Source organism: Colletes latitarsis, chromosome 11, assembly GCF_051014445.1.
Source record: "Colletes latitarsis isolate SP2378_abdomen chromosome 11, iyColLati1, whole genome shotgun sequence".
Taxonomy (NCBI): Eukaryota; Metazoa; Arthropoda; class Insecta; order Hymenoptera; family Colletidae; genus Colletes; species Colletes latitarsis.
In genome coordinates, this window is record NC_135144.1 from 24,117,304 (window position 1) to 24,135,094 (window position 17,791).

General features: G+C 40.1%; 1 protein-coding gene across 9 annotated transcripts in view; it reads right to left on the reverse strand.

Annotated features, from left to right (window-relative positions):
- LOC143348175 (protein abrupt) overlaps window positions 1-17,791 on the reverse strand; it is a 108,324-nt gene that overhangs the window by 63,510 nt on the left and 27,023 nt on the right. For 8 of the 9 annotated variants that reach the window (XM_076778103.1, XM_076778102.1, XM_076778101.1 and 5 more), the window contains exons 2-3: window positions 15,442-15,837; window positions 13,313-14,067 (exon numbers count right to left, since the gene is read on the reverse strand). In XM_076778103.1, the coding sequence (XP_076634218.1) occupies window positions 13,313-13,519 (207 nt within the window). In that variant the 5' untranslated portion in view covers window positions 13,520-14,067; window positions 15,442-15,837. Of the gene's footprint in view, window positions 1-13,312; window positions 14,068-15,441; window positions 15,838-16,030; window positions 16,425-17,791 lie in introns of those variants that run through there. The other variant, XM_076778104.1, reaches the window with a different exon arrangement.

Consider the following 17,791-nt stretch of genomic DNA (forward strand, 5'->3'; position numbering starts at 1 on the left):
GCGGAAAGGAGAAAAACATTTCGGACGTATCGAGCGATACGAGACCTCACCAGCAACGATTGTCTCCTATCGCCAGATCGTCATCGATAAACCCGCGAGCGACGTGTTTTTCCGGTGTTCTTTAGAATTTCTTTGATACGTAAGGTATTCAAAAAAGTTCCATTCAATCGTAGCCATTCAGCTTCGATCGAGATATCGGAAGCTTCGTCGCGAATAACTTCGACGGAGGTAAACCGTTCGATTTGGAAAAGAGGGAGTCGAGTATCGATTTTCAAATATTAACATTTCACGAAACCTGCCCATAATCAGCTCGTGTCTATGCGCTATTTGTAGATTGCTCGTCTGGTATTCGACTAGATGGAATAATAGATAACCAATTCGTTGTGAAATTTCGAAATTTTTATCCGCATAGAAAGCTGATTTCGCAGCTCATTGACGTTAAAAACTTATTTGTTGACAATTTGTACCGTACAGTCCATTTCAATTTCACTCCACATATTACTCTATCGAAAGATAGCTATCGTGTAATCGATACGCGATATCTGTTTCCGATGCTTTCGACGAATTCATCGTGTCATAATGAAAAGATTCATTGAGTTACAGCGCTTCAACTTTGTCAAGATTTCACGATACTGGACGATGCTAAAAACTTCGTTGCAAATTACTCGAGCACAGAGCAATCTTTCTGTGTTTGGAATCTCGTTGAGGTTTGGTCAGTTATAACGAATATCAACGAAAACACGTTACTAATTGGGACTCTTTTAGGCAACAATTTATATTAATCTGTCGATTCATATTACTTATAAAAATAATATTGTCGGCACGTTAGAATAAAAATAGTTGCAAAAGTAATAGCTATTTAAATTCTTGCACGCTAAAACGGCAAGTATTAATGAGTTATTGGCAAAATAACGAGGTCCTCGATATTTCAACGCGTAAAAACAAAATACGCGAAAGGTTCCTCCGTCAAGATGAGTATCAGCAATTAATAATTGTGACATAGTAATATACGCGCTTCAATTTATTAAGCGTTGCGTGTCAAGCTTCTGGGCGAGTTGAAGCATGAGCTGGTTCTTCGCGTCTTTGGTTTTTTGCGAACGTGTATCCGCCGCATCGGTCGTGTTCCGAGAACTCGCCGCGTTAAAAGCGCAACCGAACATCATGGGTGGCGATTTGCGACTCCAACAATAGATATAGACTGTGTTAAAACTTCGCGAACTCAAACGTGCTCCCCTACGTCGCTGGAGAGGTCCAGAATCTTCCAACGCTCTGATTAAAAAATCGTACGAACCATCCACGACAAGGAGATTAAATCGAAAATGGCCTACAAATATACTTACGACGTCTGTGTAGCTTCAAACTACAAATTACATTTTGCTTCATTTTCATAGCGAATAAGTAAACAACCAAACAATAACTCATCGATCGCTGCTTGATATTCGCATCCTTCCATTGTTAGAACAAAGGAAAAGTTGTTTGTAAAATCAATGGATTTGTATGAAATTTTCACAGCAATCGAAAGATCAGAACGCGTCAACTGCAACGACTATTTGACACGAACGACGATCTCTATTCGAATTCAGGTACACAGCGAGCAAGGCACGCACGAATCGGATCAAATTCTGTTTGCAGGCAAATACGGGGGTAAAACAATAATACACCGTGAATTCAACTTTAATTGGACTTAATTTTTAGTTGGACTCAGTTCCAGGCTATCGATAACTGGCGTGGCCCGTTAATCCGCAATTCTACACGGTATTTGTGGTTTCTCTACCGACAATGAAATATACGCGTCCACTAAATTACGTGCTTTGTCCAAATAAGCCGAGGTCGTAAAAGTTTCAAAAACATCGCTCTGGGCAATGCTCGTATCGAGCCTAAAAAGACGTTTTAAAAAAACTTCCATTACAATTCACCGCGACCCAGTAAATATCGGATGCCTCGTCAGAAATAATGGACGTATCAGCTGGCTGTGCCAGTCCATGGACAGAAACGGATATCACCGACATACTTCATCGCATCCTCCTACTAAACCCGACCGACTAGCTCATAAATTATCTCGTGGATTTCGAAATGAGTCAAATTTCGACTGTATTATGGTTGAACCGAACGACACGGAGTTCTTCGAGTAGAAAATAGACGCCACCGATCTCTTCCGTAGAGGCTCTCCTCCCCCTTCGCCTCCTGCCTCCTGCAGCCCTCATCGGCGCGAAGCTTCACCGTAGAGCGGCGCTTCGAATCACGCAGCCGGAAACAAACGAGATCAAGCGTCGTCCCGTATATTTCCAGCGCTTTCTCCCTCCCACTTCTCTCACCAAATATACATGTATCTCTGGAGTATTGCACGCACGAACATCGAGTCCACGTTGGGACTGTTAAACGATCTAACATTTAATATTTGACCATTTAATAGTTATTCGACGAAAAGATATACGCGGAAAGATACAATAAAATCTATATTTACACTATACGATTACTCCCACTTGTACTCGTGCACAGTAATGGTGATTCACTGTGAGTGAAAAGGAACCTATTTTTCCTTACGAATCGAAGAATCATCGGAGAAAAAATCGGAGCTTTGGCCGGAGCGCCTCGCTGGCGCGCATCGTTGATAAATTTAAATGCGACCGGTCGTGACGAGAAACGCAAGTACCACGCGAATACATACGATATACTACCGCACAAAAGTATGAAGATTGATATGATTCACCGATTCTTGTCTCGAGCTATTTATTAGAGGTTTTCCCCATCGTATGGTCAAGCCTCACCATTAATCCAGCAAACAATCATGTTTTAATGCTTTTTAACGTTATTTTATCGTATCGTAAGGTCCATAATACATTTTTCCATTAAATAACTAACTTTTAGTGGGATTTCCAACTTTGTGTGTCGAGAATCGAAGCGTTAAGGATACGACTCCGATACGAGTACAGTGATGATTCTCAAAATGAACCTCGGATTCCCCTTAAATCCAGCGAAGCACGAAACACGACATTTAAAAAACGATGACAACGTTCTATTTGACCTCTTCCAATTGTTCAAAAAATGGGGTGCGAGTAATCGAGGGACGCAAATTAGTTTGAAGTAAATATGGCCTGATAATTGATATTTTAACGAAAAATCTAAGATTTCTTCTCATCGAACGAGCGATCCCAAACTTTTGAGCGATATTGTATGCGAGGATAAGAGAGCGCGTGGTTACTCACGCACACGCACGTGGTGTCTCTCTCTCGACTGCCCTGCACGCGCCTTTAAATATAGAATATGGAGCACCTTTTGCCCGCCACACGGTGCGACGTACGCGGGTGTGTTGTATTGTGCAAGCGTGATTTTCTGTTCCCTGCACTCAGCACGTGTCGCATCATCGACGCCCGTATGTTTTCGTTGTTTCGTATCGGTGCCTTTTTTTCCAGATTTCCTGTTTTCTTGCGAAACAAAGCAAACCTTCCTTTTATTTGCTTTTCGACGGCAATCATTTCGATTTAGGTTGCATAACGGCCCTCGTACGATGCAGCTTTTCGTATATACATTTTTTTTTTATTTCGCGAATAATATCGTTCGACGAATATAAATAATTAACCGAGACTCTGGAACCTAATCCTTTATCGTTTTATCTAACGATACGGATTAAAAAGGAAAATTCTCGGAAACATTAATAGTAATTATCAAATATTTTGAGCTAAAAATGACGCTTCGAGAACAATTATTTTGTTATTCTGAGGTCGACGATAATAATGTCTACTTTATTATTCGATATCGCGAACGAAAAAAAAATAACATTGTCTACTTCGAAAAATCGTGGGGCTTTAAAAAAAAAATTATCGTACATTCTATTTTAACTTCCCGATTGGCCGAGCTCCGATCTTCGCGGCGCATCGCTTCTCCCCGTTGTAATTTACGTCGCAGCGATATTGTTTTACCGCCATCGAAATAAGTCGTCGCTCCACTTTCATGCCTACATCGCATCGTAAGTATTATTTCCTCGCGCGCGACACGTGGTGCGTTTTCATCGTAGATTATCCACGATTAACTCTGAAAGGACCGTGTCGCGACAACGAGTGGCGCACGGTGGAGTATTTGCACTCTAAAACCGGGAAAAAGTCGTTCTCTCGAAGTATTTCCGGAATGAAATATTGTTACGAACAGCTAATCAGACATACAGGCCATGGCTTTCTATGGATTTCCGGTTATGACTACTTTTTTTTTTAATTAAACGAGAAATATCGGTATTCGATGTGACCAGCATTTTCATATTTCTTGTGTTTTTCCCTTTTATTTTTTAATTATGAATGTAATGGAATAAACAGTACTGCAAAAAATTTACTGCTATTGCAAAAGTATTTATAGAATAACGGTTTTGACGATCTACTATACAGCAGAGATGAAATAAATATATAAAATTGCCGGTATTTAATATTTTTATTAAACGCGAACAGACTTATTACTTATTGCACGATCCAATAGTTGCAAGGATTGTTTCCCCAAATGTTCGATCGTGTCTTTTAAGTACAGCTCGTATAATAGCTGGTTGTTTGTACCTTATCTTAGCATTTTTATTCGAACTCGGTGATTACGTGGAGCCGTCGAGCGGAAAGGATCAGCGCAATTTAAAAGCGTGATAGTCCCGGTTCGATTGCACGACGTTTTCTCGTATCAATGAATTTTCGTTGAGCGATCACCGCGATCGGCGCCGAGCGGAACGCAACTCGCTTGATAAACCACGAGAACTCGTTCAGCCTGTTCCCTGTAATATTCCAGGTATCGATGCTGCTGCCGATCGGCGGGACACGCCTTTCAGAGGCTGTCACGGTCCTGGAGATAACTGCATTAATGCCCCAGTCCGTGATGACCACTTGAGAGGAATTAATCTCCGCGGAGTTTCATTCGTATTGCCCTAACGTCGTCGCCATACCTTGTGCTTATTCCGCGCGAGCTTGAGTGACACACCGATTACACGCGCGTTTTAATCTCGTCCTTTCGCGCTGGAGATTTCAGCTTTCCGATATAACGTTTCATATTATACCTCGCGAAGAGCAACATCGCGTACGTTTAAGATTTGACTCGCGACAAATTCGATTAAAATCCTCGCCGTAACCTTGCCTGTGTAAACGTCGATCATTTAAATACAAATATATAACACGAAACTTTGGCAGTTCTTTTTCATTGTTTTTACGCGAGCTCATAAACTAATAAAAATACACGCTCGTGGTACGCCGTGCACGATTCGATACGCTCGTTTGACGTTACAAGGAAACTAAACTTTTTATTGTAGCTCCATAGAAAAGCGAATAGAACAACTGTTATTGAATATGCAATAATACTAATGATTTCTAACTCTGTTAAATTGGTCGCTGATTCCCCGTTACTTCTCCTATGTGTTTTTAAAATTACGTTAACGGTTGTATTTAAATACTATTAAGATTCTGTTGAAATATGAACCAACATTTAGCGACACAAATTCAGTCTAATAAATATGAAATCCGTAGGAAAGTTGTACGAAAACTCCGCGCGATAATGTTTCCCAGGATGTATGCAAATGCAAAATCGATTGGAAAGGCGTTCAACGACACCTCGAGGTACATTTGCATACACGTTAAGTTTCATGCAACGCGTTGTACTCTCGAGTCAACAACAATTATCGCGCCACTTCAAGCTTGCAATGTAATTTTCCAACGCTTTCTTGCATTTTTTCCATGATATGTTTCCTTTCGAATATTCATATTTCTCGACCTTTCGCTGAAACGCATTCATCTTTAATTTATCGATTAACTGTCAACAACTACGTTGTGTAACTTATTCAATTGCTTAAACGGAGCATGCTACTAACTTGCCTGCAAATTTCTTTTTGGAACCGTCACTTATAAATATTTCCATTTCACAACCTTACTTCGCCCATGGCTTGCCCTTTACTTTCACGGAATCTTTGTATCGGTGATTAGTCTAATGACTCTTACCCATCGACGGAACAAAAACCATTGGACGTTCAAAGCCACCGACATTGCCCATTCTGGGCGTTATTTACAGTAATGGATGCGCGAATTAAACTTTACCTCGTCCACAGGAATATAAAAAATTTCCCAAATTGTTGCAAAACTGTAAATTCTAAAGTCAACGTGAAAAACAGAACCGCCGCGAAACCATAAATTGAACTTATTGCGTTTAGCATTTCGACTTTCTCGCAATTAACCGCGTAACGCTTGCGCCACGATATATCGAAATTACCGCAACCGTTGAAAGTATCGATCGCCAGCGCCGAGAATGGTATTCGTAGATTAGGTTCGTAAAAAGAATCGCGAAATAATCTAATTCGAACACCGGTGATCCGTTTCGATTAATTTATTTTTTTTGTTTCTTTTTTCGTGAATTTCATTTTGCCTGCGGCCGATTTATTACCGATCCGGACCGAAATTTATTATTGCTGGAACGCCGTGTAAACCCCCGGTTCGTATTTCGGCGAATATCATTGCGGACGTAGTCGATAACTCTATGATTCGTCATCGACTCCCGTGGTCGATAGTCGAATGAACGGGGTTGCCGTAAATCGTTACACCCGTGCAACTAACGAATAAATCAAAGCGTGCACGGCTGTCAGGTGTTCCAGGCAGACCCGTTATCGTTACGTCACGCTCGTGATATCGAACACGCGAAAATATCGGATCATTTCATAAGCCTTTGGCTTTATTTTTTTAAAGGAAATGTTATCGGAGTAATACAAATACGCGTAGATACGCAACGCCCGATCCATCCATAACGGCCATCTTGTACGATTTTTTCCCACGCACGGGGAATCGTTAATACCCATTTCATGGAAATCGAACTCGTTAAACTACGATTACTGGTATTACTATTAATTAGGTTGTGTAACGGTAATATTATTCAAGTTGAAATTAATCCAATTGATAAATAAAATTATTGTTAATCTTGTAACGGTAAATTGGGAAGATATATACTGTTATTGTAACAAATTAGTAACTCGTTATTAGTAATTGGTTTGAAATAAAACATGTTTATAAAACGATACCTGTGTTTTCATTAAAGATTTTAATTCGCTATATCGCGCCAGAACTGTACAAATTGATACATCATGACATGGTAAAAAAGCCAATTTTTAGACTTAACCTAATGTCAACTTAATTGATTTGTTCATTAATCTACATAGCATAGATTCCTTAATTAATTTAAAACAGTAGGTCTAACGTAAATTATCCGTAGGCTCGTTTTTAGCCAGACAATATCGACTGGCTCGTCGAGACTCGATTCGACGAATGGTGGAAATTTAAATATAAAGAATTAATGATCGCTTTGCAATTTGAATGGTTCGACGTACAGTGACTCAGACTTATAATCGACCACTATTCTTGTCTTACCATTTTATTGATCATAAAATGTAACGTATAAGTAGAAAGTTATTTCAATAATTCTTAAAATATTTCGTTTGTTTGGTACTCGTTTAAATTTAGAAAGTAACATCTTTTAAATATTATTAAAAGTGCCGCATTTTAATGTGTAAATCAATATATTTCAAGATATACGAAGTACATTTGGCACCTAAATTATAGTTTTCTATCTACATAGTCAAGGATGTAATGTATTTAAAAAAATATCCACAAATGTAACGTAACCTGCGACAAACAGTTTTGTCGAGGCGTCGCAATAATTATATGCCTAACTATCATAAAATAAATTTTGAAATATCGAATATTCTTTTAAGAAAAATCTTCGACCAAGTTTATAGATTTTTTCAGAGTTTGCAATATGGCATACAAAGTCAATGCAATGTCCTCGTTTCGTATACAAATAGGAAACGTGTGTACGTGTGTGTGTGTTGTGTTCAAACGGATATACGCGATGCCCTGAATCCACATAGGTGCGTATTCAGTTGGATACACATGATCATCAACGTGTTAAAATAGGTGTTACAAAATGGATGCGAATGCCCAGTGACTATACAGAGTATTTAGATACATCGATTAATTGACCCGGACCTAGAATAGCAAAGAATACTAAATTCTGCAAAACGCTAAGTTCAAATGAAACAATCTCAAACAGAGGTAAGCTAATAAGCTTCATTCTAAGTCAAAGATTTTTATGTCAAAGTTGCGTAACGAGTAGAGAATTTCTATTTCTATATTTGTTGTACAAGGTATGAAAATATATGTTGAACTAGGAAAGAAAAACTTAGCTAAAACATTTAACGTTGCGACGATTTCTGTTGTCGGAAGAATATTGTCTAGTGATGCTAAAAGGAAGACATTTTCTATTCTAACTTCAAGTGACTCACCTTACATTTTACAAACACCGATACGCAAGGTAGTTGAACGACATTCAATACGTGCGGTTATACGTTTACACACGTTTGCATTGTATAACAAAATGGGCCGATATGCAAGGAAAACTGCAGGCTCGCTGCTTAACGCGTGTCTCTGCCATTAATCCTCGCCAATTGCGCAGGCGATAATTCAACGTTTCAACCCTTCTCGGTTCGCTCGTCGCGACCAGTCCGGGGCAAACAGTGCAATAATAACTCCGCGACGTCTACGGGCATTAAACGAAACGTTCCAGCGTCGCTGGGACGCCGGTGAAAGTGCAGAAAGCATGAATATTAACGAGTACAGAAGACTCCACCTTCCTGGCCACGAAATGCTCGGTTTTTATTACGTCGACCACGTGACTTATATTTAAACGGCACCGATGGACCCGCGTCGTCTGCGTGGCGTCGTGACGCAAGCACGGGAACGAATCGTCCGTCGTTCGCGCATTATTAACCCGACTAGAATACACAGGGTGTCCCAGTAACCATGGGTCACTCTATGTGATAAAGTAAATCGAAAATTTAAAATAAAATTTTTTCGTCTGTTCGTTACTTGCTTCTTCTACTTACACCGACATCCGAATCGTACTCCTGTTGTTATTGAAGTTGATTCTCTCGAAAACAAAATTTTTATTTGTCACCCCCCTTTTCGGTTGTACTATGCTCACTGGGACACCCTATATACCGTGCTCGACACTTAAAATCAATTAGCGTTACGCGTCAATTAGAAAGTCGGTCGCATCTTCCAACGTCAATTTCTCGCTGGCAGCGGGACAATCGCTCTCGTCGTTTCTACGACGGCCGAGAGAACTTTTATCTACGAGGCCAACGCGACGGATTGATGAAAATGCATTCGATGCGCGCGATTCACCATAGTGGCGACGACAGTGACATATCGGCAGATACGGGTTAACGCGTTCGCTAACACGCCGACGGAGAACAAAAAAAACTGCAGGTCCAGCTTCAGTTTTCAAATTTGTGCAAATATATGCCAGATTTCTATTTACGTAGGATTACGATTTAATAGACGCTAGTATAAATTTAATTTGATTGTTATAGGCCCTTTTCAGCCGGAAAATGAACGATTACTGTAATGATTCGTAAATTGAACATTTCACAATTGAACTGTAAGAAAGATGAACCCCCGGAACGATGTTCATCTTAAGACCCATTACTGTACCTCCTTAGTTTAAAAATATCAAATATAAACTACTGTATATTTTAATTCACACCCATAAAAGTATCGGGTTGAAAGCGTATATTTCGAGAAAAGCTCAGAACGATGCTCGCGGTAAGTTTGATCAAGCAATAACTTCGTTAAGTTGGCGCTTTAGCTGACGCTATTGTATCGTATAGTAATACCATCCATGTCCTTAAGGGATATTATTATCCCAGGCCAATAAAAGTCTATTTATCTATCTACGTACTGATCCCTGACCTCGCTGTACACAATGTAGGTTATAAGACTCACTTGAGCAGCATTCAGACTTTATTTAGAAAACAATAAAATCGCGTGAATACAAAATTAAACGATGGTCCAGCGTTTATCGAACTGTGTTTCACGCGATATGGTCAAGTACACCATACTTTTTAATTTTAATTAATTTTGCATACTCGTAGCGTATAATGATTCTGAATTATTATTGTGTAATTGTCGTCGCTAGTAGAGGGGAGAGAAATGATATTCGCCCAAAAATTAAGAACGCTGCTTTGCTTTGAATCATCTTGGAACGCAAGGCTAGAGTAGAAAACAACATTTAGAAATTCTAGCAACAATATCGCGGAAAGAATATGTTGAAATATATGTATATAGACTCTGACCCTGAATAGGAACGCATCGATATGCGAAAACTTTCCGACGACGCGCGAGATTGATGGTATTCTCAAAAACGAAAATAAAAATAATTTCTTCATCCGTGGTGAATTCAGGCATAATAGGAAATAGCGGCACAGGTGCGGTGGATGTGGTTTTTAAGCGCATGTATTATGCAGCGGAACAGATTCTGCGAAAAATTACATACGTGAAAGATGCAACGCTCGTGTCCGACTTTTCTCTTTATTTAAAAATACCAAACTTAAGAAGCTCACTGAATTTTATTCTTTATTTATATTAACATTAGATAAATATTGAACAATTTTCAGTTAAAGCGTACTCCAAAACTGTTACGTCTTTTTTACGAATAGTACAAAACAAAAATAATACTTTTTCAGCCGTTGTCAATTGCGAGACTAACAGCTGATTTTGACTCGGTTTAAAACGGAAATGAAATTTAGAACAGGACCCACGAATAGTAAACGATATTTTAAAATAATAAATGTGCAAATAAATATAACCGTATATCAAAGTAGCAAATCATTTGAAAACATCATCGACTTAAAACAATACAGTCAGTATGACTGGGATAATCTAGAGTAAGAAAATGTTTACAAAAATATTTTCACAGAAAAAAATGAGTCCAGTTATCAAACGTATCGGGCACAGAATGTTAATAATTCCATTTCTTTAAATAAAATTAGACGACGAAGCCTCGTTGCCTACACACATGTCGACAAAGGTGTTCTAGAAATTGAACTTGCGATTTTTAATGCAGAAAAATTCGATTAAGCGTGCTATTTTTTCTGTCCCGAGTTGCAAGCTGCGAAGCAATCGAAACTCATGAACGCGCAGAAAACAAGAGGCCAGTTACCAACCCGTTCGCCAAAGCGAAAAGCTTACGAAGCGACGATCGGGCGAATCTTTTTCTCGCCATCTATTGATCCTACTGACCTCGCCAGAATGTTTCATCTAGGAGGACGATTTATAGAGCGTAACCTCCGTCTCGGGAGGCGGTGATGAGAGGGTCGATCGAGGGGGAACTCGAGGAAACGGGTTTGTGAAAAGAGATAGGTGGACGCGATCGACGACATCGCGACGACACATCGAAGTGATCGATCGTCCTTTGGCCGCGGAGGAGCACGGTTGGTCGGCGGCACGTTGTTATGCAAATCGAACCGGAAGTCCTTTCTGATTCTTACTCCTGCTGCAGACCGGTAATTACCCGCTTCCGTTCTTCGAACCGCCGCAGGGATCGTTCGTCCGAATTTTATACTTGCATTGCGCACGAACGCCGCTCAACGTGAACTCGTCTTTTATTTTTCGCGGTGAATTATTTGGATAATATTACCGACGTACGAAATCGCTCGCGCGATACATTATCGCTTTCAAGAGGCGGGCAATATTGATCTGGGCAACATGCTCGCCTGACAATATTTTTATCTTCGAACGCATATACTTTTTCCTCTCTATTCATACGCTATATATTTGGAACGATTAGTATTTTATCCGGAGCAACGAGGTCGTTAAATAAATCGATAAGTAAATAAATAAAAATCTGTGTCAAATAACAGATGGCATAGTTTAGTATGTTTAAACCATTTAAAGCCAGATTTAGAGGCACTACAATTGCCACGGGATTTAAACCTAAATCCCTTTGAATGACAGCTAGTGCGAATAAATAATAAATACCTCAATACTCGATACAAGAAGCATTTGTGATCAGCAAACGAACAGCACGTATTTATACATGATACTCTATATGACGAGTTACCGTTTCGTTATAATTTCTTAGTCATAATTTTAAATAAACCAAACTTCAAACGAACATTAAATGTTTGCATTAAATTACGGGATACATTTTTGCAATAAATTCCGTGTACGGTGAACCGGTAAAAAATTTCGCGCGCGAACGCTGCGAGATCGATTTCACTTCGCTATAAGTTGAAAAAAAAAAATATCTACGATAGAAATCGAACGTGTTTGCTCAAAAGATTCCAACGGCAATGCAAGAAAAATGTATATATTTTTTATTAAGAAAAAATTCACGCAAGGGAAGACAGCGTTGTCATAAATATTAAAATGTAGAACGAGCTACGTTTATGTTTTATTTCGATACGAGCGTTACTTGGCCTTCTACATAGAAATTGTTTTACTATTATTGTTTAGTTTACTATGTCCTTAATTCCCGTTGGAAACTAACGTCGCGTGTTCGTGACAGCGATGATTCTTATTTTGTGTCCGTATACGCCAATCAAGCATGAACTATAGACCAGTGTTGCGTATCAGCGACACATTATTTAGAATAGTCAATTGGCCTATTTAATACGTTATACTTCCACATGGTTGAAAGCACTGACACTCGCGTGGACGTTGACGAAAAAATTACGCGAATAACTATCGTCGAAAGTTTCTAGAATAATATTATAATATGTAAAGCAGGTATAAAGATGCATTTAATTTATGTATAATATCTTATTGAAATGTTTACAAATCGTCGATACAATTTAGTACTGATATTTTTATAAGTATAAAATAATCGTACATAATTTAGTTGAGAAAATGATAACTAAATAAGAAGAATTTTATACATAAATTAATCATCTCACCTACGACACGACAAATATTTTAAAAACGTCGATATTATTCTATGAAAATATTTCGATCTTGTACATGATCTAGAACAGAGGAACGTTTCGTAGAAAGAAATTTCAATTTCTGGAATGTACATTAGCAAGTACGAAACAATGGTAACCATAGGATAAGCATAACGAATGAAATTTATTATAAAATATTCCCGAATGTCTATTCAACAAGTATATCACAGTTAACATTTTGTTAGTCTATTAATGTAGCATTTATATCGCAGCCGTAATTATCCCTAAGGTACAATAATTCTCAAGTAATTACAACTATGATTTATACCAGGAAGTCGAGTCTCTGTTTTTCTATCGCGTTCTGCTACTGAATTCACTATTCGGGTCTTGTTCTACCCAAGAGTATTCTTATTTATATAGGAACGAATGCAATTACGGACAAAACTGTACATTACCAATGTATTTTCCTTTTCAAAGACCGTCGATGTATAGTAAAAGAGTGGATCGCTCGTTAAATGAAATTTCTACGAAATATACGCGATCGATAGCGGACGATTTTCCGGAAGTTGTAAAGATGTGAAAAACACTGACCTTGAGAAGACTCCGGAAATAAGGACTGCACGCAGAGAGGACGACCTTGTGCGCGGTGAAGCTGCTACTGTCGCAAGCCAGGGTCACGTCCACGAAATCCTCCTCGTCCCTCAGATGACGAAATGAGCTGAGGATGCTCGAGTGGAAGTCGTTCCACCTGAGTGAGTACTGTTGCTCGCCGCTCGACGAGGACGAAGAGGCCGCCATGGCGTCCGTCCCCTCGGGACCCACGGCCGAGGGCACCAGAGGTGCTATCGTGCTCACTCTGGCACCCCACGAGGACACCTTCACGTCACCCTCTCGTCGCGTTTCACCACGCACCCCTCTATCCTTATCAACCACGTGCTAGTCAACACAGCCTGAACCGCGTCCTCGTGCAACTGCTCCGGCCCGACTCGCGCCAAACGATCTCGTAAGTTCGACCGTGTCTCCTCGTGGTTCGATTCTTCGTTATCCTTCCACCTTCCTTCGATCTAGTTTTTAAACGTTTCTCGAACGAAAAATTCTTTGGTAGTCTCGTTCTCCCTTGTCAGAGCTGTTTCTCGATTCCGTTTAGTTTTGGTCCAATCGATCCTGGGGTCCAGGCGTGGATGAACGTCGCGTCGAACGGGGATCCCGGTTAGCCTGATCAGGCGTAAGGAAATTTCGAGTTTACCGGCACGGTGGATCTCGTAACGACGACATCGCGATAACGACGAGAGGACGTTATCCGCCGTTGTCGGTAGAATGCTGACACAGTGAGCCCGCGATCGGTTCTGAAAACAATGCGATGTCTATTGTGAGCGCGCGCTCGCCACAACATGTGACGGCCTATCGGGCATTTTTTAAGACCGATCGATAAACACCCGGAAGATTTCCACGTGGTGCACGCACGGAAGAATTCGATCTGACGCGTCCGAGAACATCTGGACTCTGCGTCTCGACAGATAAATATTTGATATTGTAAATACGAGAATAGCCATTTTTGGTAATCTTAGTAATTGGTAGGGATCTGTACCGTTCTAAAACGGTGGCTTCTAACATTTATAACACGATCATCGACCTGCTTTGAATCTGCAACGTATGTTGAAAATTAAATTTCTTGATAAGGTTCGCATTAGGATGATGCAGAAAGCAGGACACTGAATTACTTGTAATTTGGACAAAATGAAAATGAAACAACGCTGTAACTGACCCTTTGTCAGACTTGACCCATAAACAGATTATTGGGGCCGCGGGTTTAAAATAATAACTGTTTAATATATATCAATGTGATTATTTGAAAATTTATGTAATCCTCCATTAGTTCACTGTTTTTTAAATGTTTTAAAGGAAAGTTGATTTCCATTTACCAATTTGATAAGAATCCCTAATATACAGGGTGTTTGGCCACCCCTGGGAAAAATTTTAATAGAGGATTCTAGAGGCCAAAATAAGACGAAAATCAAGAATACCAATTTGTTGATGGAGGCTTCGTTAAAAAGTTATGAACAATTAAATTCAAAAATTTCAAATTGTTCTGGAAAAATTATTTTCGGCTGCGGGGGTCAATTACAATCATTTTTGGTGAATACACATGTCTTCGATATCCTATCCACTTTCGAGAAAAAAAATCGGATAGGTGCCTAAATTTTTCGACGAAAAAAAAAGATTTCAAATCGTTCTGAAAAAATTATTTTCGATTGCGGGGGTCAATTACAATCATTTTTGGTGAATAGACATACCCCCGAAATCTTGCGCATTTTCGAGAAAAAAATTCAGTACGGTCGAAACTTTAAACGTTAATAACTGTTTAACGAAACCTTCATCGACAAATTGATATTCTTGATTTTCGTCTTATTTTGGCCTCTAGAATCCACCATTAAAATTTTTCCCAGGGATGGCCGAACACCCTGTATAGAAAACTAACGATCTGTTCAAATTCTATACCAAAGTTTCAGTTAACTATTATAATAATATTACTTGTTTTGTTGCTTTATATTGATTTCTAGTATTGTTAAATTATAAATAAAACATTATAGAAGGCATAAAATATTATATTTTTTTAATGATTTAAAAGAAACCTTAAGTGTCCAGTGTTAGGGGACCTCCCAACGAGTACCAAAATGGCGATTTTCGAACATCGCGTGTCTCGGAGGTTATCGACTTACCTGATGCGCAGAAAATTCAACGATCCCCGAGTGCTTGTTCCTTTCGTCTCTCCCTTCACCGTCCACGGTTCTTCCACCTCCTCGGGCACAAACCACGACGTGTATTACTTTCACCCGTTTAACGAAGTCCTTGCACCCTCTGCCCTGCCACGGCTCGATAGACGCGTTATTCCGACATCCGTTGTCGAGAAGAAGCGCGGCGACAAGTCTGTCGATACTTTCTCGGTCTTTGGACAACCGGCTGTCGGCAATCGTCCACCAAGTCAGCTGATTTTCGCGAAACACGCGTGTCCTTGCTTATCATGCCCTTCCCGGCCTCTGCTTCCCACTTGTTCGCACCTTTTTCACTGACCTCTCCTTCCTCCTCCTGCTTCAGCCGCCTTGATCTCTCCTCTCCTGCGAAACGGACAAAAAGGCCAGGTTAATACGCGCTCGCATATGCGATTCGTCGCGGCTACGGTAATGGACGAGATTATAAATGAAACGAGTAACGGCGCTCGTTTATCGAGACATTCCAACGATTTTACTCGTTTATTTATATATCGCCACAGTCGCGGCGAACGCCGGTGCCTCACGAGTAATTACTAACGATCGGTCAGTCGGTCCTCGTTCCATCGACAAGGAATTCTCCGGGAGTCGCGAGAAATCGTGGAATTGGAAAAACTCTGCGCCGAACGCCAACAGTTTCGATCGATCGTCTTGACCAGACGCCATCTTAAACGCGAGACATTATATGCAAGTAAAATGTCTCTTTTCTTCTCTGAGGATGTTACCACTTATGTCATGGTGAAGTTATACTACCATTCGACACGACCACAAGATGACACAAGCAATTAACATAACCTTTTATTCTGGCACGCCTATACTCGAAAGAATATCTAAATATTTATATTAAATGAATTCATACTGAATATGATATCTGAAAGTTAGATTGTTGTATCTCGGCGCATCCGTGATATCTGAAATTGAGGTTACGACATCCCGGGACGTTAAATAATGCAAATGGTTTAGCAGGATCGTTCTAGAATTCAAGTTTTTCTAGCGTTCGATCATTACGAATGGCGTTAAAGTAACGCCAAAAAAAATGTAATCGAAGTCGATCAATCTGCGAGTAAATTATACGAGAGTCGTAGATTTTTCAGGGAGAAGGAACGGAATACCTGAACGAGTATCAAATCAGAAACCTGTAACTACGCGAGAAGCAACGAGAAGGCTTACACATCGTTCTCCTGGTGGTCGTGAATGCTCAAACGAGCAGTTTCGAGAAATCGTTACGAGTTTACTTCCGCGTAACGATGCGCATTATAGGTGGGAAAACCTTGAATGACACTCTGAAGAAAGCGTGGCCATTTGCTTGCTGGCATCGTACGAAGTTTTCTACGTTCGTTCGAGCTATGAATCATAGGAGTTAACAATGAACTCAGAGGCGGATCCAGACTTATCGGGGCCTGAAGCTAATCGATCCGAGGCTGGACATTACCTGTTCTCAGAGAGAATCTTTTTATAGGAACGACCAACAGCTTCGAAGTAATTTAGCGGTGTCGTTTACTAATAATTAATCTTCCATTTACGGGGATTATAATTTTTTCTGTTTCCTTGAACTTAAACCGAAACCTAAATTTGGTCGTATATCGAGACATTATTGCACGCGAAAGCGTCTAAAACAAAATTACCAGAAAATTCGGTACCGAACGTGTTCGAAAAGTAAAAACGTATACGAAATTATACCTTGTAAAAAAAGAATATATACACAAATATCGAACGAACGCAGGAATTCGAGAGAGAATTCAACGCATCGTGAGCTTTTTATCAGCGCGATTTTCCACGACAGAATAATTTATCCTCGAAATAGACACGTCGATCGCGGTGAGTCAGAAATCTATTCTCTCGCGAAATCTTTTACGTCGTCTGTCAACAAGAGGCGCTCGCGCCTCGATTCGATTCGATATCAGACGTAATGCGTTTCACGTTTGTCATCCAGAGCAGACACAGATGCGAAACGAAACAACAATTCCAGCAAAAAAAAATCGCGAGCGTGCGAATATCAGGACGCCCGACGATAAGACTATCGGTCTTGTTTACGATTCCGCGAATTTACCTTGCAGCATGCTCGGCAAATATTAGAGAACGCGCGAGATATCGAGCCATCTCGCCGGACTATAATTAAGTTTTTTGCCTTTAATGAAGAGAAGGGTCTCGATTCACCGTGTCTCACCTCGAGCCAACGCTTTGTAAACAAGCACGAAACACCTTCGAATAATCCGCGGTTGCTTTTAAATTGCGGACGCGTATTAAGTTGCACGCGGGGTGTCAACCGGGGAATGGATGATTCTTTGTGTTGAGAGAAAAA